The following is a 21,596-nucleotide window of genomic DNA, read 5'->3' as shown; positions in this document are numbered from 1 at the left end:
TGTGGTAAGAAATACATTTGAACACACGGTTCAGTATCTCTACTCTTGTCCCATCTCTCACAAAGAGAGCAGAACTCAGAGTCTCTTGCCCTAGAAGCAAGCCATTTCAGTTCAGTGCTCCCGGATTTAGTATAATGGGCTATTTGCCCAGTGGTCTCACAGTCAGGGAGACCTAGGCTCTGGTCCCACCTGTAGTTGCTATACTGCTATCTGATGTGCCTGCTCTTGGGCAAGGCATTGCCCTGTCTGGTCTCCTCATTCTCACCTTCATATGAAGATTTAGGGAAGGCATCCTTGCTTTACAGTGGTGAGGACAGAGCGAGCGGGCAGCCCTTAAATGAAGAGGTGCTGAGGCAGTGTCTGTGGGGGGGAGATGCACACAAGCACTTGGCTCACGTGTCCTTATTGCTAAGATAACACCATATTTCTGCTCCCTTTCCTTTCAGATGCCAGTATGGACAGAATAGCTTATGATGCTTATCCCCACCCATCACTTCCGAGACATTGAGCGGAAACCAGAGTACCTCCAGCCAGAGAAGTGTGCCCCACCTCCCTTCCCTGGTCCTGCGGGAGCCATGTGGTTTATCCGAGATGGCTGTGGCATTGCTTGTGCCATTGTCACCTGGTTTCTGGTCCTCTATGCGGAGTTTGTAGTCCTCTTTGTCATGCTGGTTCCATCCCGAGACTACGCGTACAGCATCATCAACGGAATTGTGTTCAACCTGCTGGCCTTCTTGGCCCTGGCCTCCCACTGCCGGGCCATGCTGACGGACCCCGTGAGTATGTCTGGGCTCATTTTGACCAGCCCACATTCTCTCCCTCAGGCCCTGGCATGGCCATAGCCTGCATGCTCCCCTCCATGGATCTTGGGGATGTGTAAAAAGGATGACAAGGGCTGGGTGAAAACGTAAGCTGCTCCTCATTGGAGCTTTAGGGACGAAGCTTATGGGGACAGATTGAGTGACACTGTGTACACACTGCTGTATGTGTTTGATAAGCTTTCTGTGTCAAGAGGAAACCCAGCCTCTGTTTGGAAGATGTAATCAGATAACCTTAGAGACTGGGCCAGATGTTCAGAGCAGAAAGCAAGCTGGAGGATAGTGAAGACCTGGGCTGGTTTGATGCTACAGCAGGCCACATCCAGTTTCAGGACATGGATAGGTTTAGTCTTCATTTAGCTTACACAGGAATCCTTTCTTTAAGGTTGGGTGTGGTGGCACACAGCTTTCGCCCCAGGGACGCAGAGGCAGGTTGACAACAGCCAGGGCTACATGATGAGACGCCTCGTTGTCAGGGGGGCCTGAAAAGCTGGCCAGGCCTGTGTGGCACTAACGGACACCTCTCAGTGAATGACTTAGGTAAATATATCAACTGGAGCAAAGGCCACTGAATAGTTCTTATATCCTGAATCAAGCCCTCCTGACTTTTCATTGTATTGAATGGGAAATACCCATGCAGGTAACATGGTGAGGCCCTCCCTGTGGATTAACTGTTTTAGTATGGGGGTGATAGCCATTAAATTGAGACAGTTCTTCTAATGGCCACCACAGTTCCTGTGAGCCTCAGGAAAGTATAGCATAGACCACAGGGCTGAACCAGTTTTCTTCTTTTTTTTTTTTTTTTTTTTTTTTGAGACAGGGTTTCTCTGTGTAGCCTTGGCTGTCCTGGCACTCACTTTGTAGACCAGGCTGGCCTCGAACTCAGAAATCCGCCTGCCTCTGCCTCCCGAGTGCTGGGATTAAAGGCGTGCGCCACCACGCCCGGCTCAGTTTTCTTCTTGAAGGTGGATTATTAATCCCTCTCAAGGTAAAACAGTTTCCTAGCTCAGTTACCTGTGTGACTGGTCCAGACAGAATTGCCTGGTGCCTGTGACCCAGTGTGGATGGCACCTTCTAGAGAGGAACAGCCACCACCTAAGGAAGTGGAGAGCGAGCTTGTATATTCTTGAAAGTGCCCCATACACAAGGGTATAAAAGACTTAAAACAAACTAAAGATTTATTTAGAATTTTGTGTGATGCCCTTACTATCGGAGACAGTGAAGAAAATTATATTCTTCTCTTCAGCTCACAGTTCAGTACCGGCTCTCCCATCAAGATGCCTCTGTTGGAAAGACAGGTGAGGACAGCCCTGACAGAGGAAGTGTAGTTTGCTATGCACAAGCAGGGAGGGGTGCCAATCCAAGGTTGGTGCTGAGAGGTGGGGGGGAATCCCCCACACAGAAAACAGGCAGTGGCTCCTCTCCACAGCTCATCGTTGGGGTGGGAAGACCAGGGGATAGGGATTTACCTTTGGAGTCCCTGCAGTTATGGAAGAACAAAGATAGGAGAGGAAAGCGTCTAGAGCCCCAATTTTTATTTTTATTTTTATTTTTTTATTTTATTTTATTTTTCGAGACAGGGTCTCAGTATGTAGCTCTGGAACTCAATGTGTAGAACAAGTTGGTCTCACACTCAGAGATCTGCCTGCCTCTACCTCCTAAAAGCACTGGGATTAAAGATGTGTGCCACTAAGTCTGGCTGTAAGACTTTTTAACTAAACAGTGACAAGACCAGAGTATCTTTGGACAAGGATGTCTATAGCAACAGTGCAAGGCCCTGCTGGGTGGGTAACAGTTGTGTTGACTTAGATGCCAACCCTGCAAGAGGTTCTTTCCCAAGGAGCAGGTAAAGCTGGGAATAAGGCAGACAGAACCTCTGCCCCCTGGAACCTCACATCCCGGTGATTAATGAGTTGATAATGATAGAATTGCTAGGTGCTGTCAGAGCAATGGGAGGGTGCAGTAGGCTTTAAAGGTACCCCACTGGCTTGGGGTAACCCAAGAAGGCCTCTCCATAGTCGTGCCATTGGAGCTGACCTGAATGGCCTGAAGCTGCAGGTGAGGGCATGGGAAGATTTCCAGACAGATTCAGGCAGAGAAAGGAGGTTCAAAGGCCTGAGCTTGGAGCATGCGACTAAAGCATGGTGAAACAGGCCACAGAGACAAGATCGCACCAGACCTTGTAGGCTCCTCAACCTTGGGGAGACAAGTGTAAGGACATTGTGCTGGCAGTGAGGTTCAGGTGAGACTTTCAGGATGAGACTAAAGGAAGGCATGGGCAGCTATTTAGAGAAGGCATGGCACTAGCTTGGATCAAGCTAAGAGGACAGAAGCTGATGAACTTGGAGCTTATTTTAAACCACTGGTTATGTTGTTGATGTTTCAAGACAGGGCAGAAAGGGTTTCTCTGTGTAAGTCCTGGAACTCTTTGTAGACCTCATAGAAATCTGCCTGCCTCTGCCTCCTGAGTGCTGGGGTTAAAGGAATTCACCACACCTGGCTAAGCCACTGATTTTTTTTTGCTTTGTTTTGTTTTTTGTTTTTGTTTTCCAAGACAGGGTTTCTCTGTATAGCCCTGGTTGTCCTGGAACTCACTTTGTAGACCAGGCTGGCCTCGAACTCAGAAATCCGCTGCCTCTGCCTCTCAAGTGCTGGGACCACACCCGTAAGCCACTGATTCTTAAGTCTGGCTACATGGTAAAAATAATCAGTGGAGGTGCCTGCCCCCCACCCTCCCGGGTTCTATTCTAGTCCTTGGAGAGGCAGAGCTCTAGGTATTAACACACTTGAAAATGCTCCTGGAGCCCTCAAATTCAACCAGGTCTGAGAAAAACTAACAAATGGATATTGATCACAAAGAAAACCTTCGGTCTGACCAGGAACAACTGTGGATGCTGGTGCCACTTGTCCATGAGAAGGGCTAGGAAGGAGTAGATTTAGGAAGCCAAACCAAGCTTCTCAGTGGCCAAACTGCTGTATATTAGGTGCAAGCAGAAGTGTTAGGTGAGCAATGGAAGCCAGTCAGGATTGGATGGTGGAAGATGAACTCATTGTTTAGAAGGCACATGAGGTGGGGGCTGGGCACCACCAGGAAGAGTCTGCTGGCACTTGGGCTGCTCTCACAAACTGTGCTCTCCTGCTTACTGCAGGGACCTCTGCAGGAGCCCTTGCAGCACAACCCGGATTTCACCTTGATTTTTGTTGTGATCAAATGCTTTGACAAGAGCAGCTTGGGGAATTTCTTTTAGCTCACAGTTCAGGTTACAGTCTATCATGCAGGGAAGAATGCAGCAGATTCTTGAAGTATCCATGCACAGTCAGAAGCAGAGACCAATAAATGAATGCATGCATGCTTGTGCTTGCTGAGCTTACTCTTACACAGTGCAAGACCCAAGCCCAGGGAGTGATGCTGCCTGCTTTGGGTTAGGTCTTCCCACATCAGTTAATGTAACTGAAACGGTCATCTCCCCCTGCCCCCGACACATGCTCAAAGGTCAACCAGATATAGACCACATTGAAACTCTCTTCCAGGTAATTCTAGACTGTGGCACTAAAAATTAACCAACACAGTAGGTGAGGGCCACAGTCCTGAGTACCAAGTAGCTACCCATAGATATAAACAAAGAATCTGTCAAATAGCCATCATTAGTGAGGGAAACATGTCAAAGCATGTCCTGTGGATGAGCCCCATTACAGGATCTTCATGCCTCTGCCAGAAGCACATGATGACATATGCAGACCCGTATGTAAAACAGTGAAGTGGAGCTATACAAGGGGGTTGCCAGCAAGGTACCACAGAGTCAGGAGTCCAGATCTCAGGTAAAATACTGATCAGTTAGAGGCTCCTGGTTCATCAGCAAGTGGAATCTGTTTCTAGCTTGGAATCACTGTGTGTCTAGGGAAATTTCCAGTGGAGAAGAGATGTCTTATATATCAGTAATTCTTATTGTCTATAATTTTGGGAGAACATCTTACACCCTGAGGTTATAAATAATATTTGCATTATATATCTTTTTGGTTAGCACTGACAAAGGTGGAGAGAAAAGAGAAAGGGAAACAGAAAAGGTATCATGGTCTCCCAATAGACTGTACCACTTCCAACTGGATCTTTTCATTCTAGATGTAACACTAGGACAGTTCAGCCAATATGGCTTTCTGAACCACCAGCAGGTAGTTCTGGACTTCAGCACAGCCATAGTTGAGTCACACAGCCAGGGGAAGAGAGAACTTACTCCCAAGTGTGTGGAACACAGAAATGGTGCCATTTGAAATTGGAGACGAGAAAGGCCCATCAACAAGAGACAGAGAGAGACAGAGACTGAGAGCAGACAGCTGGACCAAAAGGCACACGGACACCTCCCTCGGCCTTCGGGCCGGATGTGCGTGGTGAGAACGGCCTGCTGCAGTTTGGTCTCACTGGGTAGTGTTCTTGCCCACTCTGAGTTGTGTGCTCTCACTCATGGCATTTTCTATGTTCTGGAAGGGTTCCACATGAACTCATCCTGTGGTTATTTCCCCCGCTGCAGAATGTATCATTGAGATAGATATACTGAAGTTGGCGGAATTCCCACATTGGTTCTCTAACCTGTAGAGTGAAGGCCGTTATGATTGAAAAGGACAAATGGAAGCCATTGGAGTTACCTCAGCCAGGGAAAATAGTAAACCAAAACCACTATCACATCCCTGGAGGAAGTGCAGACATGAGTACCACCATCAAGGACATGAAAGATACAGGAGGAGCGGGCGGTTCCTACCCCATTTTCCTTTAACTCTCCTATTTGGCCTGTGCAGGTGACAGGTTATGGAGAATGACAGTTGCCTATCACGAACTTAATCAAGCAGTGACTGCATCGCAGCAGCTGTGGTGTCCTTACTTGAGCCAGTTAAGACGTCTCCTGGTATTGGTCTGCAGCTCTTGATTCAGCACAAGCTTTCTTCTCAGTACTTGTCTATAGAGACCACCAGAAGCAATTTGCTTTCAGTTGGCAAGACCAGTAGTACGCACTTTCCCTGTACAGTTTTCACTTTCCATCCCTGTGTTAGAACTTAGCTGATAGGGAGCTTGAGCATCTGTTTCTTCCTCAGGATAGACAGAGCACACTGGTTCAAAACATTGCTGGTATGCTGATTAGACCATGTGAGGAGGAGGTAGCAACCGCTTTGGACTTGTTAGTAACATTTATGAACATCAGAGGATAGGAAATAAATCTAACCAAAATTCAGGGACCTTCTACCTCGGTGAAATTTTTAGGAATCCAGTGGTTTGGGACACAGAGATATTCATCCTAGGGTAAAGGATTATTTATTGCATCTGGTTCCTCCCACCAGCAAGAAAGACACACGCCATTTAGTGGGTCTGTTTGATTCTGGAGACCGCACACTTGGGTGTGTTACTTGGGCCCATATACCAAGTGACTTGGAAAGCTGCTGGCTTTGAGTGGGGCCTGGAATAGGAAAAGGCTCCTCAACTGATCCAGGCTAATGTGCATGCTGCTCTGCCACTGGGGCCATATAATCCAGCAGACCCAATGGTAACTGAAGTGGCAATGGCAGATAGGGATGTTTTGTGGAGCCTTTGGCAGGCCCTTATAGGTGAATCACAGAAGAGACCTTTGAGATTTTGGGAGCAAGGCCCTACCATCATATACAGACAACTTATTCTCCCTTTGAGAATCAGCTTTTGACCTGCCATTGAGCCTTAATGGAAACAGAACTTTGACAATGGGCCACCAAATTACCATGCAACCTGAGGTGGTTATCATGAGCTAGGTATTAGCTGACCCACCAAGTCATAAAATAGGGTGTGCACAGCAGCAATCCTTTATCAAATGGAAGTGGTATATATGTGATCAGACCCAAGCAGGTCCTGGGGCACAAGCAAGTTACATGAAAGAGTTGCCCAGATGCCTCTGGTTTCTAGAGGAGGCACCCTTGAAGATAGCCTAGACTTGGGAACTCGTCCTGTCTTGGAGCCCTTTCTACTCCTTGCCCCTCGCCTCTTTGCTTTCTCCGTCTCTTCCTGTCTAGCTATAGATACATACATTCTTTGGCATTGTCCTTCCCAGAAAACACTGAAAACTGAGACACAGTCCCTGCTGCCAGGAAGTTTAAAGCCACACATTGCACAGTTGCCACAATTGCATGACTCTGTGTGGTCAGCTCATTTCTGCCTTTCCTTTCCTTGGGCCTAACATTTATTAACCCCATAAATTATTTCAAATCCGAGAACTGAAGAAAGGTGTGGTATCAATCCGCTCAATTTGACCATCATGCTAAGAAAGAGAATTAATCTGCCTACCAGTACTCCACTTCAAGACCCTGTGAACCCCTCTACAAAACACCAATTTCTGTGACTGTCTGAGAACACTGTAGTCTTCACTATGCATACCATCAATGGAAACACTGGGGCTCAACTTAATTTATCTGGTATTTCTTTATAGAGACTTTATGGAGGCAGAGGCAGGCGGATTTCTGAGTTCGAGGCCAGCCTGGTCTACAAAGTAAGTTCCAGGACAGCCAGGGCTATAAAGAGAAACTGCCTCAAAAAACAAAAAAAAAAAAAAATAGCCTGTGTTGGCTATGAAACTATAAGTAGTCTTTCAACCCCATCAGAAATCCAAGGGCAGCCAATAATTTCTGAAAATATAGGGAGCCTAACACAGCTTCCAGAACTGAGACAAATTCAGAGATAGCCCCAGGAAGTTGGAGCATCAGTCTTCAGCCTTCTGGCCCAGAATATTCTGACAGACATTGATAAACAGGGATTTATTTATTTATTTATTTATTTATTTTTGGTTTTTCGAGACAGGGTTTCTCTGTATAGCCCTGGCTGTCCTGGAACTCACTTTGTACACCAGGCTGGCCTCAAACTCAGAAATCCGCCTGCCTCTGCCTCCCGAGTGCTGGGATTAAAGGCGTGCGCCACCACGCCCGGCTATAAACAGGGATTTTTAAAGACTAGTTTATTCTGTCTCAGAACTAAGCTGTCCTAACCTGTAACTTGTGTCCTCTCAAGGACAGTACAGGTCTGCAGGAGAGATAGGCAATTTCTGCTCAGTGGCCACCTAGCCACAATGTACTACCACATCTGGAGGTATAGATGCTCAGCTGTGAAACAAGCCTTATTTTAAATTTTCTTATTCATGTACTGTTAATACAGTCATTGGCAGTAGAGTGTGATAAGATAGCATCAAAACAATTAAAAAAAAGCTTTTCTCAGTCTAAGTCTCTTATTAAAACTACCTAGTAAATATGTTTGTGCCTTGTCTGTTGTCTGGGCCTGGATCCTCAATCTGCTGTCCCTTAGCCACATGTCCTGGGAATTGTCTGACTCTGCTTTACTGGGTTCTAAAAAATGAGGGATTGCATAGTCTCTGCCCATCTGTAGATTTATTGTCAGAATTAACTGACAAAATGCTTTCAGTCACAAAACATTTGGAACTATGCCTGTACTTTATAAGCACTTAATAAATGTCTGCTATAGCATTATTATTTGGCTCAGGTATATTGAATGCAGGCCTAATGCCAGGCCCTGAGCAATTTGCTAGGCTATAGGTTGAAAGACATTGTGTCTGTCCTCTTGGGAATTTACAGTCATGTTGGAGGTGCGGTATGTAATTTTACAGTGTGTCTCGAGAATGCCAGCTTAGACTGTGGGCGTCAGAGTTGCTTGTAGGGCCCTGCTGTGGGCAGTTCCCCAGGCTCAGGCTCTTAGGAAGACGACACTGGTTTTGAAATGGGTACAGAGGACTTTGAATGCTTCTTGTCCAACTTCTAGAGGGTTTGAGATGGTGCTAACATGTCGTCTTGGGGACAGAAGAGAATCTTGAGACATGTGTGTGGTGCCTTTTCAAAAGCCCTGGTGCGTGCACACACACAATGACAGCATTGTGTCAGGAGGAACCCAGCATTAGATTGGGGCCAGGGTCAGGTGTGGCTTGTGCACCTGGCCCAGGAGCTCAAACTCTGATCCATCGTCTCCAGGGAGCTAGTGAGGGCTTTATGACAAAAATCATATGGGCATTCACAATTAGAATGTTTACCCTGGAAATAATCAGCAGCTGGTAGGGCCAGGAAAGCCTGTGATAGTGGTGTGAAGAAGATTGTGGGATTGAGGGCAATTTTAGGTGGAAGTAGCCTTAGCAGAGAGATGAAAGGTATAGCAAACTGAGAAGACCTGAAGGTAGCCACTAGATTTCTAGCCTGGATAACATGTGGCAGCCAGGATGCCACTGAACAGGAGGGTAGAGAGCTATGCCACGACCAGCAGGAAACCTCCAGCAGCCCTTGTGTGCTTTTGTGGACTGAGTTAGCCATGTTTTATCTTGCTTTGTGATGGGGTTGATGTCTTTTTAAGTGTTCACAGCCTACTTGAGTATCGAGAGAAAAGACTGGTAAAGCGCTTCACAATGTAGGTAATGCTTCTCTTGGGTGATCAAGTCAGGTTTTTCCTTTTCCCTCTTCTTACCTCTATTTTCTTTTTTAAATAAACTATAAACAAGTATTTATCAGTTTGGAAGTGAGAGGAAAACTCAGTGTGTTTGGATATGTAGGCTTTGGCAGTCTGCAGGCTTCAGGACATTCCTGTGGTGTGGATAAAGAGTAGAGGGGCAGAGTATCTCAGCAGATGTTCCCACCCATGCCCTGCACCAGTGGAGGACTACGCTCAACAAAAAACAGAATTCCTCTCCATGAGGTAGTAACGGTTTCCACAGCCCTGAGGTTCAAACAGACAAGTGTGGAAGAGGGAATTTTGGTGGGGATTGGGAGGGGACCCTGCTGGAACCCTCAAGGCACTTTCATCACAGGCTCAGGTGGCTGGACAGGTGGGACCTTGGTCTTCTGGGAGTTTGTGCAATTGGAGACACACTTTCAGGAAGGCTCTAATCACCAGCTGACTAATAAACAATGATGAGAATATTACATGAGGCTCTGGTTACCCTCACAAAGGGGCTTCCTCTGGCAGCCCTGTGTGGGCTCTCTAAGGTTTATAGGAAATTCTGGGAGCTAGTACCTTCAGGTACTTTCCTGGCCTGCCTCACTGCATCTGTGTCTGCATTCCACAGCTCTTATCATTGCTTCTTTGCAGGGCAGGAGGACTGTTATTTGGCCAGTGTCTGAAGTCACTTTAGCTGGAGTCTGTTCCCTGTGAGACATCTCGGTTGCAAAAGCAAACCACAACTTGCATGCATCTTTGCATTTCTTAAGAAGTTTTTTTTTCCGGGCTGGCAAGATGACTCAACGGGTAAGAGCATGACTGCTCTTCCAGGGGTCCTGAGTTCAAATCCCAGCAACCACATGGTGGCTCACAACCACCCATTATGAAATCTTACGCCCTCTCTGGTGCATCTGAAGTCAGTTACAGTGTACCTATGTATAATAAATAAATCTTTAAAAAAAAAGAAGAAGAAGAAGAAGTTGTTCTTCTCCTCCTAAAATTCTTCCATAGGATAGATCCTAACAACCAGCTCTTGTTCCTTCTGCCTTGCTGGCCTGCTCCAGTTTGGGGAAGTGGTGCTCTGTGTGAAGCCTCCAACCCCTACGCACACACCCTCTGGATCCTATTTGAGTTGTTGTGCAGCACAGGTACGCAGGCTTTGCTCCCTGCTGACTTTGCACAGCAGTGCTACGTAGAGTCTGGGTGTATTGTGCTTCATAGCTTCAGTGTTGGTGCACTGCTGGGCTCCTAATCTGAATGATCATATCCTGAGTACTTGGCTGTGTGCAGCACCATCCAAGGACCTCCCATAAACTTCCTGTGTGCCATAAATCCCAGGTATTGGACGAATGGGCCACTTAATAGGAAGCAAAGGCACAGTGATGACATCTGTTGTGGCTACACCACTGTCAAGTGTGGGACTTAGACTTAAAGCAGACCTGGGTAGTAGCCCTGTGCTGTGCCACTGCTTACTCCTTTTTTCCTGATCCATATTTTAAGGCATCCTGCTGGACACCTTTTCCTGGGTCAGCTGCTTCTCTGCTACTCTGCTATGGCTGGCACGTTTACCCCCTGTTGGTGCTTCTCTGTTGTCACCACCTCACCCACAGTCTTAGCTAGTTCTGTTCTACATGTTTGTTGTGTCTGGTACCCGCCTTTCCCCTCCACTTCTGCTGTGTCCTTAGTGAACCACCAATAGTCAGTCTTGTTAGTCTTCTCATCTGGCTCACAAAGCACAGGGGCCTACACTTCTGCCTGTAACACTGATGACACTGGGCCACCCAGAGAGAACCCACACCCCACAGCCTGTGGCCTGACATGACCTCTGCAGTCACTTTTGTCCCACAGCTCTCTCTGGAGCATGCCCTTCCATTTCTCAGTGGCCCTTAGACACCAGTGACTTAAAACTTCTGTCCCCTGGTTATTAGTTATTGGCTGCTACTGCCTCTGATCTCTTAATACAGTAATTTCCACAGCACATATACCCCAGCATCTGTGGGGGAGGCAAGGTGGACACATGGGAGGAAAACAACACAAATCCTGGAGACTGAGTCCATAGTGACGAATGGTGAGCACAGGACTTAGCTTAAGGTAGGTACTTGGTGCCGCTGGCTGTTGAGACCCTGCACGCATTGGTGGCGTGTCTGTGTCCTGTTCAGATGTGTGCAGAGTCCAAACAGACTCCAGAACCAGAGTACGAAGTATTAATATATTATATTACCAGTGTGGAATAACATGTCAGATACCAAAGGTGCCTGTCACTGAATACAGAGTGCCCATCCTTCAGAATAGTCACCCCGGTAAAAAGCCAAGCAAAGCAGAGCCCACTGAATATCTGGCAGCTTGTTTTGTCATGGAAGAGGTGAGCTGTGGGATATGCCTCTCAGCAGTGGCCCTTCCCAAAGGCAGTGCTCTGAAGTGACAGCCCAACCATTACCGTGATGTTCCCAGGGGGGAAGAATAGATCAACAAAAACAGTGCTGACTAATGAAAGCAAAACATTAATCCCAAGGTCAGTGTGGCCTGTTGTGATCTGGAACACAGACCCCATGTGTGTGGGGGCTTTGACATAATTGCCTCCACTAACAGAGTGACAACTGACCCTGATGCCTTTCCTATTCTCTTAGGGGGCAGTGCCCAAAGGAAATGCCACTAAAGAGTTCATCGAGAGCCTTCAGCTGAAGCCTGGGCAGGTGGTGTACAAGTGTCCCAAGTGCTGCAGCATCAAGCCCGACCGGGCACACCACTGCAGGTACCGTGGACTTTCCACAGCACCAGGCCAGCACTGGGACTGACTTCTGAGTGTCCCACCCAGGCAAGGAGTGACCACTAGGTTGGAAAAGGCATTTGAGTGGGCAAGGGATGCCTGATAAAACCTCTCTTTGAGTGTCTGTAAGATTGAGAGACTCTGATTTCCTGATAACTCAAAGCTCTGCCAAATCTGAGTGTCCAGTACTTGAGACAAAGGCACCGCTCAGACCTTCCGTGAAGTAACACTTGCAGAGCTTGTGACAAGCACAGCTCTTAAGCAGAAGTCCACTTTCCCTCTGAGCTGTTTTGCGAGTTCCCTTTGTATCATCAAGGTTCTTTGGGTCTTCTTGATGAGGCGATGTGGAGCTAAAAATTGCATTTCTTTATTACAAGAAGGAATTACAGTTATAAATGACAAATTACAGAGACCCATAGTGTCATTTGGTTATCTCCACAACACACTATATGTTTGAAGTGAGAAGGGTTTGGAGGAAATTGCTTTGCTCGCCTGAAGCACTGCAGAGAGAGATTGAGAATAAGTGAGAGATCGCTGAGTAGCTGACTTTCTTGTGCAGTCTCAGTGAAAGTATCTGTTTCTGTCACTCATGTGTCAGTCACCTCAGTCTACCCTGAGTCAACTCCTTAGTCTATTCTCTCTCATCATCACCAATTTCATTTCTATCTTCATTGCCACTCCTAGAGATAAGAGATTGTCTGATGGGTGATGCCCTGGATGGGGAAGCTAGCCTCATGGTGTTGAATGACTGCTTTAAGGTCACATAGCAAGTGGATACTTGAATAGGTCTGGATCCTGCCCATTCTGCCTCTAGAGCCTCATGGGGCTCAGTCTTTACCTAGGTCCTCCAGTTTGAAGTTGATTTACACAGAGGCAGCTGTGAGTGTTTGATGGGTAAGCTCTGCTTTTCCTAAGGAGCTCCGTCTTGGGTTAAACTTGCCTTTGAGGTGTGTGTCTTGCTTCTTGTGACTGAGATGGCATTTATTACCTTTCTGCCACCCTGGAGGCCTGACTTTGAATCTGGAGAGGTTAGTGTTTTAAATCCAGGGCAGTTCTCAGGCCAAGTCCCTTCCTCATTGTGAGGACTGAATGTAAATAGCTATGAGTGACCAGCAGTGAGTGAAGGTGGTTAGAGATACAAAGGCTAGGCCAGGAATCAGAGAGTTAACTGCAGGAAACAGCTTTCTCGGCACCATAGTGGTGAAGGTGGTTAGATACAAAGGCCAGGAACCGGAGAGTTAACTGCAGGAAACAGCTTTCTCGGCAGCATAGTGGTGCTTTTCTTTTCCTTATCTGGTGTTCTCTTTTTTACTTCAGCTACCACCAGCTCTTCACCTCCACCCCAAAACCATCCAGAGTGGGCATCTAAGTGCCAGTAAACAGTTAGAGCAAGGCAAGAACTGCTGATTCAGAGTAACCTTGTGAGGGCACTGATTGCCTGTGTCTGCCCCAGAAAATGGGTGCTGACAGCTGTTGTTTTATAGTAGTGTATGGTCACCCAGGCTATTCAGAACATGACACATATTGGGTAGGTTGATGGTCTATTAGCTCCTATTAGCTCAGAGGCTACTATATGGTCCTGGTTAGAGAAGTGTGTGTGTGTGTGTGTGTGTGTGTGTGTGTGTGTGTCTGTCTGTCTGTCTGTCTGTCTGTCTGTCTGTCTGTCTTAGTCTTATTTTCAGATAGAGTTCCACACCTGTACCTCTTTCTGTATTCCCCTGCTTCTGGTAGAATCTGTAGAAGTAGATATTGTCTACATTCCCAGAACTCTGGTGGGGATCATAGCCAAACACAAAACATTCCATCTAGGGCAGTGGTTCTCAACTGTGGTAATACTGTGACCCTTTAATACAGTTCCTCATGTTGTGGTGACCCCAGCCATAAAATTATTTTTGTTGCTACTTCATAACTGTAATTTTGGTACTCTTATGAATTGTAATGTGTAACTATCTGATATGCAAGATATTTGATATGAAACTTTAGTGAAAGGGTCCTTTAAGAGGTCGAGACCCACAGATCGAGAACCACTGGTCTAGAGTATGCCTTGTAGCCCTGCATCTATAGGCAGGCCTTTTCCCCCTAGCAGAAGCCCTACAACCCCAGACTAGTCACTTTCCCTGCTCCCTCAAAGCATGTATTTGTCTAACCTGGTTGCCCAGCACACCTTAGCCCCTTCTGAGACCCAGCTTCCTGCTTTCATTCTGTTTCATTCTCCCATTTATAAGGACCAGAGACCATGTGGAATCCCTTAGGGGTTTATGCTGTTGTAGAGCCAAGGTCTTGGGCTTATATGATACGTTCCCAGGGAAGGCAAAGCCTGGGCTTGACGGGGCCTAACACCCCAGGCTTCCTGTAACCCCCATTCCCAACACACACACATACACACACTGAGGCTGAATCCTCAGCAGATTCCTAGAACCCTGACGGACTCCAGTTGCTTAGTTTTCCAATCCCCACCGTCACCAAATACATTGTCCTGTGACCTGGTGCTCACCTGAGGAACAAGATGATGGCCTAGGCTGATTTGGAGGGCCTGTTTCTTTGTCCAGCCACAACATGGAGATCTGCCCTTGGACCCCTGTTCTGTTCTTTCCTTGGCTACACTGTCTCTTCTGAGCTGTGTTAATCTAGAGTATGGGATGCTGTTACCTTGCCTACAGTTTTTTCAGATAGTGAGGTATGTGATGAAATCCTATGTGTGAAAGCATAGCTCCCTCTGTCTCTCCCTTGCTGTCTTGGGGTTCCACCCATTCTCTTGCCTGCTTCTTATCTGTGTGAGCTCCTGCCGTCACGATCAGACCCAACTAGGCTAAGCCCAGAGTCCCTCCACGGAGTCAGGAAAGGTGTGTTTGAGCAGCATGACAGTGTGGTTAAGTGCTCCTGTGGGACATGGCTGTGTGGCTAATGCTGGCCCAGCACCTGCTTAAAGGCTACACACCAAAGATTGTTCCTTGTGCCTCCTGGTGGAATACAACCCAAGAGTGGACCTGTTAATGTATATAAGCCAGAGAGAGCTTGTCAATGTCTCCTGAGATCTGGGGGCTGAAATGTGGCAAGGAAGTAGTAGAAGGGAAAAGTATCGCTTTTAAAACAGTGGTATAAAAGATAGGAGTAGTGAGGGAAATCTAGAAGGCCTAGCACCAGAAAAGATCTCTCTGTAGAGCATCTTCTGTGTTCAGTGACCATTGCTTCGCCTTCAGTCCCTACAGCCTTGGGCCTGGAGCCCTGCCTGCCCTGCCTGAAGCTGTCTGGCCCACAGAGAAGACAAGTGCTGTGCTGGCACTTCATGTTCTTGAAAACAAGAAACTACCTACCTATGCCACCCCCAAGAGCTATAGAGACTTTCCCTACTCCCTCAAGCATATGTTTGTCTAACCTGATTGCCCAACACATCTTAGCCCCTTGTGAAACCCAGCTTCCTGCTCTTCCACACCTGTTTTCTTCAGAGTGTGAAGGGTGGCTTTGCTATGCGAACTTGTTTAAAATATCCATGGCCTACAGAACCAGAGGCCACTTGGTGCTTCTCTACAATGGACCCTCACTGACTTAAGTGTGTACTTGAAAGCTGCCCTAGAAATAAGTAGGATGGAAGAGGACCTGCTGAGGAGCATAGGCAAGAAGTGGCTACTCTCAGGAGTTTGTTCCTCAAATGAGTAGGGATGAAGGACCCTAGAGCTCACTGCATTGGGTTGTATGCCCATAAGATAAATAGGATGTGGTGATTCCATCCATGGTGAGCAGAGGCCTGGTACATAGCGAGCCGACCACTCTACACTACTTGCCTGCTTTAAAATTGTTTATGGGGAGGTCGGGCATGGTGACGTACACCTTTAATCTCAGCACTTAGGGGACAAAGGTAGGTGGATCTCTTGAGTTCTAGGTTTGTAGAGCAAGTTCCAAGACAGCCAGGTTACACAGAGAAACCTTGTCTTGAAAAAAACAAACAAAAAAGTGTTAATTTATTGTATACATAATTCACATGTGTTTTCATGTGTATTTTTAGAGCTGGTAACAAAAGAGACAGAGCAGACAGACCAGTGGTATAGTTGCTGGGCCTGGCTATTTGCTTCTGCATCCATGTTGGACCTCCTTTTCTTTCTTGCCTTGCCTTCCTGCTCCTGAAGATCATGGAACCAGGCTAGGATTTCTGAGCAGTGCCTGTTGGCACTGTGTCATGAGATGAGGCCTTTGGAGTGATGGGGAAGAAAAAGGGTAGAGAGCAGTATGAAGCCTCCACTCGTCTTAGTCAGACTGACAGGAACCCACCGACTTGAGTAAGGTAGTCCAGCAGACCCAAGTCTGCCGAGCTACTACAGTTCCTGCAGCTTGAAAAAGTATATTCCATTTCTGCTAGAACATCTGGAACTTCTGCCAGCCCTGCCCAGTATCCTGTCCTACAGTAACATTTCCCAAACGCCTCTCACTTGGCCTCCTCGGGACCCCAATTTCTAAGTTTCATGAGGCTTCAGAATAGTCTCTTACGTGGGCCAGTTCTGACCTGTTACTGTGTGCAGATGCCCTGGAAGCAAATGCTTCGACCCTAGTGAGGAGTGACCTGACCCTGGAAGTCCTGACTCTGCATTCCAGAATTCCAGTGTTCCCCTCTGGGTCACCCCAGCACCGCTGCTTTGTTACTTGTGTAGTGTTTGTTTTCAAACTGTATGATGGTTACCCCTGCTGAAGGTCTGAATTATGGGTCATTTCAGTGTTTGTAAGCGGTGCATTCGCAAGATGGATCACCACTGTCCTTGGGTCAACAACTGTGTCGGCGAGAACAACCAGAAGTACTTTGTCCTATTCACAGTAAGTCAGCATCAACTCTGCCTCCACGAGGCAGGGGCACTCATTAGTTCTTTGGAAAACCTCAGCACTCTTAGCAGTCTTGGTTGCTGTTGAGAAAACTGCCTACTGTGTGGTTCTCTGCTTTCTCACTCACTATCTCTCTGGCTCAACAAATGTCCTTCACTTTCTGTGCATGGAGAAAGCTGATTTGGTTTAACTAGCTGGAGGCAAGTGCTATGTTCTGGGTACCACTAGAGCACTAGGCCCACATAGCTAAAGAAGACAGTGTTGCTGGTGGCTCAAACTCTGAGCTACAAGTAGATGTAGAATAGTTGGCACTCTAACCTTTTAAGTTAGAAGCAGCATAAGATTTCATGTGCCCCACACAGCCTGAGTCATGCTGTGTTTGGGCTGTGCATCTGTTCTGGTTCCACATATTCTCAGAGAACAAGAAATAGAGGGTCTGTGGACTGGAGGAGCCGCAGCTACCTTTCTGGCCTCTGCCTAGCAGAGTATTCATGTAGAACATGTTCTGAGTAGCTGCTCAAGGAGGCTGCATAGTTAGGAGATTTTCCCAACAATGGCTCAGCACTGCTTTCCTGTTTCAGATGTACATAGCTCTCATTTCCTTGCACGCCCTCATCATGGTGGGATTCCACTTCCTGCATTGCTTTGAAGAAGACTGGACAAGTAAGTATTGCCAGGGTTTCCCTTCCTTTGGTAGAGAGGGTATAAGACCTGAGTGGCCTGGGATCCTGTTCCCTTTGCAGTGCCAGCCCAGCCTCATTTTATTACATCTTCTGAAACCCTACAGACTGATCAGGCCCTAAGAGGCACTAGTCTTTTTTTATAAAAAGAAACAGACCCTTCAGTTTAGACAGGCAACTTACTAAGTTGGACAGGATCAAACTGAGCATGTCTCCAGAGAGAGCATGCTCAGGTCAGCAGAGGGAGGCCAGGCTCCTGAGGAGGGCAGGCTCGGTCTGCAAGGCACTTGCTTTACTCTTTTCACCGCTGGCGATGGAGCCCAGGGCTACACTAGGCAAGCTTTCCTTCCCTAAGCAACACCCTGGCTCCAAACAGGGCACTATGATCAAGGTCATTTTACCCCAGTCTTCTCCCAGAGATCCATTTTTAACTTTTTGCCTAGGGCATAAGGGTTTTTAACTTTGTTTGGTGAGTGTGTGTGTGTGTGTGTGTGTGTGTGTGTGTTGCAGTAGTAGTAGTAGTAGTAGTAGTAGTAGTAGTAGTAGTAGTAGTAGTAGTTTGTTTCAGATTGCTTGTCTTGATAATACTAACTTAGATTAAGATCATAGACCATGTCTCCCTGCTTCACAAATATTCCATTTAAATGTACAGATTTAAAACAGGGAGAAACCGGGGTAGGAAAGAAAAAAAATAATAAGCAGCCATATGTAGGGCTAGAACTTTCACACTCAGAGTCTACAAGGCGGATGTCCTGACCAGGGAACCCCTTTCTAGTTCTGAGAGGAGGGAAGGGACAAGCAGGATACCATCTGCAGAAGTGAGTGAGTCCAGCCAGTTCTTGCTCACTTGGTGAGCATTCTAAAAGTACATATATTTGGCTAGGCCCTGGCAATCCAAGTCAATTCTGGTGTGGCCTTGTCAACTTGATATAGGATGTCCAATGAGGTCATTCCATCATCACAAACCTCCCTCCTGTGTCAGGTTAACTGTGGACAATGCTAGCATAACCCAGACTGTCACAAATGACTGCCTGTCTTTGCTTTGTGGTCATGCTGACTGGGCTGTTAGAGCCCTGTGGGAGTTAGGAAATGTGCAGAGTGTATTTTGAGCAATGCAGACCCTACAATCCCCAGAATAGGAGAATGCTCCTTATTTATAGATGATAAAAATCTGGGTATAGAGTATGAGCATAATTCCAAGATCTTTTACTGAAAAGAGCCTGAAGTTCAAGCTGTGAGGTCAAGCAGGCATTCAAACTTTACTGCCTTCAATGCCAGCATCCTCCCAGCCAGATTCCTAATGGAGGGAATGGAGTCCAGGCTCCCACTCCAGAATAGATTTTGTACAAGAGGCTCAAGGAACTGTGCCCCAGGATGGGTGCTTGGAGTTAGCATTCAAGTAAGAGTTGGGGAGCTCTCTATTCCTTGGGCCTTGATTCGTTCCCGTTGGAAATTCTCAAGGCCTGGCAAAAGAAGGGTGGGGGTGGAGAGCCTCTCTGGCTCTACCCCTAGTAACAGGGCAGCTGACAATGATGTGAACTTACAGAGAAAACACACTGCATATCACACAACACACAGCTGACGTGAGGTATATAGATGTTCCAGTACCACTTCTTATCCATATCCCTGTACTGAAGGGAAAGTAAGTCTCAGGATGTCTCTTGCCCAGAGATCTGCAGTCAGGCATCAATCCAAGATTGGTTGAATGGCTGCCTGGAACCTAAAGTAGGTTCAGTGGGAGAGCCAGGTGTCAGGTAAGGAAAGAAAAGGTAATCCCAATTCCACATGGAAAGAATGGGGAAGGCAGGCTAGGGCAGAACGTGAGGGCGATCAATGTGGTCAGGTTCTTATCCTTTATTCATGTCTGTCAGACTTAGAGCCCTGCTTCTTCCAGCACCCTTCACTACCCAGGGCCAGCCAGGTAACCTTGTCTGCAACCATCCACAGCCAGTTCCTCAAGCTCTGCCCAGGTGGGGAAGAGAATTTACCTTCCAGGGGATATGACATGTGCATCAGGCTCATAAATAGTAGATATGCACATGGAAGCAAAACCCCAAACAAATAAAAGTAAAAAAGAAAGGAAGGAAGGAAGGAAGGAAGGAAGGAAGGAAGGAAGGAAGTAAGTTAGTTCATATGGAGGTATAAGTTCCAGGGAAGCAGATAAGAGGAGGGCATGTCAGATGAGATGCCAGCCTCCCTAACACACACAGTGATTGGTGTCATTCCTATTCTTTCCCACATCCCACCTCCCTAGATAGTCAAGATCCATACAGCCTCCTTAGCAGAGGAAGCAGACCAATCCCTACAAGCCAGACTGAGCGACCTGCACCAATCACCAGAGTTGATGCTGGCAAAGCATATCACATGTGTGGCCCAGTTTTCCTTCCCTGTTCAAACACTGTCTCCCTCAGAGCCTTAGAGTGCTGTGTGTTCCAGTTAGGCCCTGTTCATTGCTCAGAAACCATCCTTGTCACACATCACTGCTTTTACCATGGAAGGGTGAGCAAATGCCTAGAGCCAGCCCAACCATAAACAGAACAGTAGAAGCTCCAGTGAGCGACTGACAGTCTCAGTTACAGAGATGTCCCTGGCAAGAGGGGCACTCCCATCACTAGGCAGACCACTCTTTTGCAAATAGTCCCCTTTCAAGTCCCCAGACTACCAGGCACTCCTCTGGACCTACCCCAGTCTCTCACTGGGACCCAAAGGAAGCATGGGGTGGCTGAGCTAGGGGCAGTTTGGGGGTGGGGGGAAAACCTCTCCAGGAAAGATCTGGCCAGACCAGGACTTGGGGCTTCTGAACCTGCATCTTGTGTTCTCTAGGGAAAGGCAGGGTCTCCTGAGGTGTCCTGAGGCCTAATGCTTCTTCCAAGCCGGCCTCAGTGTGGTCTGAGGATGATGGGCTGCACTACTTAGGGAAGAGGATTCCAACAGCTCAGTCTGTTGCGGACTTGATGAGGGAGTAAGCGGGAGGCGGGTGGGAGCTTGGTGGGGTGAGGCAGGCAGCCATGCAGCCAGTCCAATCCCCACGCTGCTTTCCCTACAGAGTGCAGCTCCTTCTCGCCGCCCACCACAGTCATCCTGCTCATCCTGCTGTGCTTTGAGGCCCTGCTCTTCCTCATTTTCACATCAGTGATGTTTGGGACCCAAGTACACTCCATCTGCACAGATGAGACGGTAAGCAGGGCACCCACCTCCTCTAACCTTGGCTTTGGGGACCCGGTCACCTGTCAGTTCTGAGGACTCAGGGTGCAGGGCACTGTGCCTTCTGTTGTGACCTGGTCATGTTTATGCAGGTTCTCCTGGTTGCATGGGAGTGGCCCTACCTGCAGCCTTCGCCAGAGGTTGCCTTTAACACAAGTCCCGCTTTATTATATACTGTACCCTGTCAGGCATTCTGCCAGGCTCTTGTCCTTTCCAGCAAGGCTTCCAGACATCAGCTTCTAGAACTGATGTCATGACTGGATCCAGGAAACAGTGGCTTTGAGCCCCCAAGGCAGCACATTCTGGCCCTTACCCGTCCCTTCCTCTTGTCTTCTCACCCACTCACCTCATGTCCTACAGCCAGTTTCTGGCCTTCCACAGATACCCAGAAGCCTTGAAGTGGTTCTCATGTGACATTTCTTGACGTTTGTGCTTTGGGTTCTAGAAAATGGGGTGGGCAGCACTTTGCCTTGAATGTGGAAAAAAAAAAATCATGGGGACCTGGATTCAACCTCTTGCTTGCTCCTGGCTTTTTGAGTGCTGCCCACCCACCTTCCCAGGGAGTTTTCAGCTGTGGTCTGTGCTCGTAGATGGAGAACAGCTTCTTCCATGGCTTCAGGTGCTACAGCTCTGTGGACCTAGAAGCAGAGAGGGGGCAGTGCTGCCCACTGCCAGAGTGCCATTGTGAGTTCTAGGTGGTTCCCAGTGCTTTTGACATCTTTTCGCCACTCTGTTTCTTTTAGAAGAATTCATGTCATTGCAAAAGGTTTGGTGTATATTCCGGCATATATCAAACTGGTAAATGGGACCAGCTGCTCCACAGAGAACCTGTAGGAAGCCCAAATGTGACTTTCAGGCCCTGCCCATTTGGAAGCACTTCT

The 21,596-nt window shown here is 47.5% G+C and overlaps 1 protein-coding gene across 21 annotated transcripts in view; it reads left to right on the top strand.

Annotated features, from left to right (window-relative positions):
- Zdhhc3 (zinc finger, DHHC domain containing 3) overlaps window positions 1-21,596 on the top strand; it is a 47,036-nt gene that overhangs the window by 12,156 nt on the left and 13,284 nt on the right. For 3 of the 21 annotated variants that reach the window (NM_001372538.1, NM_026917.6, NM_001372539.1), the window contains 5 exons: window positions 447-776; window positions 11,883-12,007; window positions 16,729-16,825; window positions 17,413-17,494; window positions 20,558-20,688. In NM_001372538.1, the coding sequence (NP_001359467.1) occupies window positions 471-776; window positions 11,883-12,007; window positions 16,729-16,825; window positions 17,413-17,494; window positions 20,558-20,688 (741 nt within the window). In that variant the 5' untranslated portion in view covers window positions 447-470. Of the gene's footprint in view, window positions 1-446; window positions 781-2,064; window positions 2,117-9,906; window positions 10,404-11,219; window positions 11,379-11,882; window positions 12,008-16,728; window positions 16,826-17,412; window positions 17,495-20,557; window positions 20,689-21,596 lie in introns of those variants that run through there. The other 18 variants (NM_001372547.1, NM_001372549.1, NM_001372552.1 and 15 more) reach the window with 12 other exon arrangements.

Source organism: Mus musculus, chromosome 9 (assembly GCF_000001635.26).
Source record: "Mus musculus strain C57BL/6J chromosome 9, GRCm38.p6 C57BL/6J".
Lineage (NCBI taxonomy): Eukaryota > Metazoa > Chordata > Mammalia > Rodentia > Muridae > Mus > Mus musculus.
The sequence above is the reverse complement of the archived record's forward strand: the minus strand, read 5'-3'. Positions and strand labels throughout refer to the sequence as shown.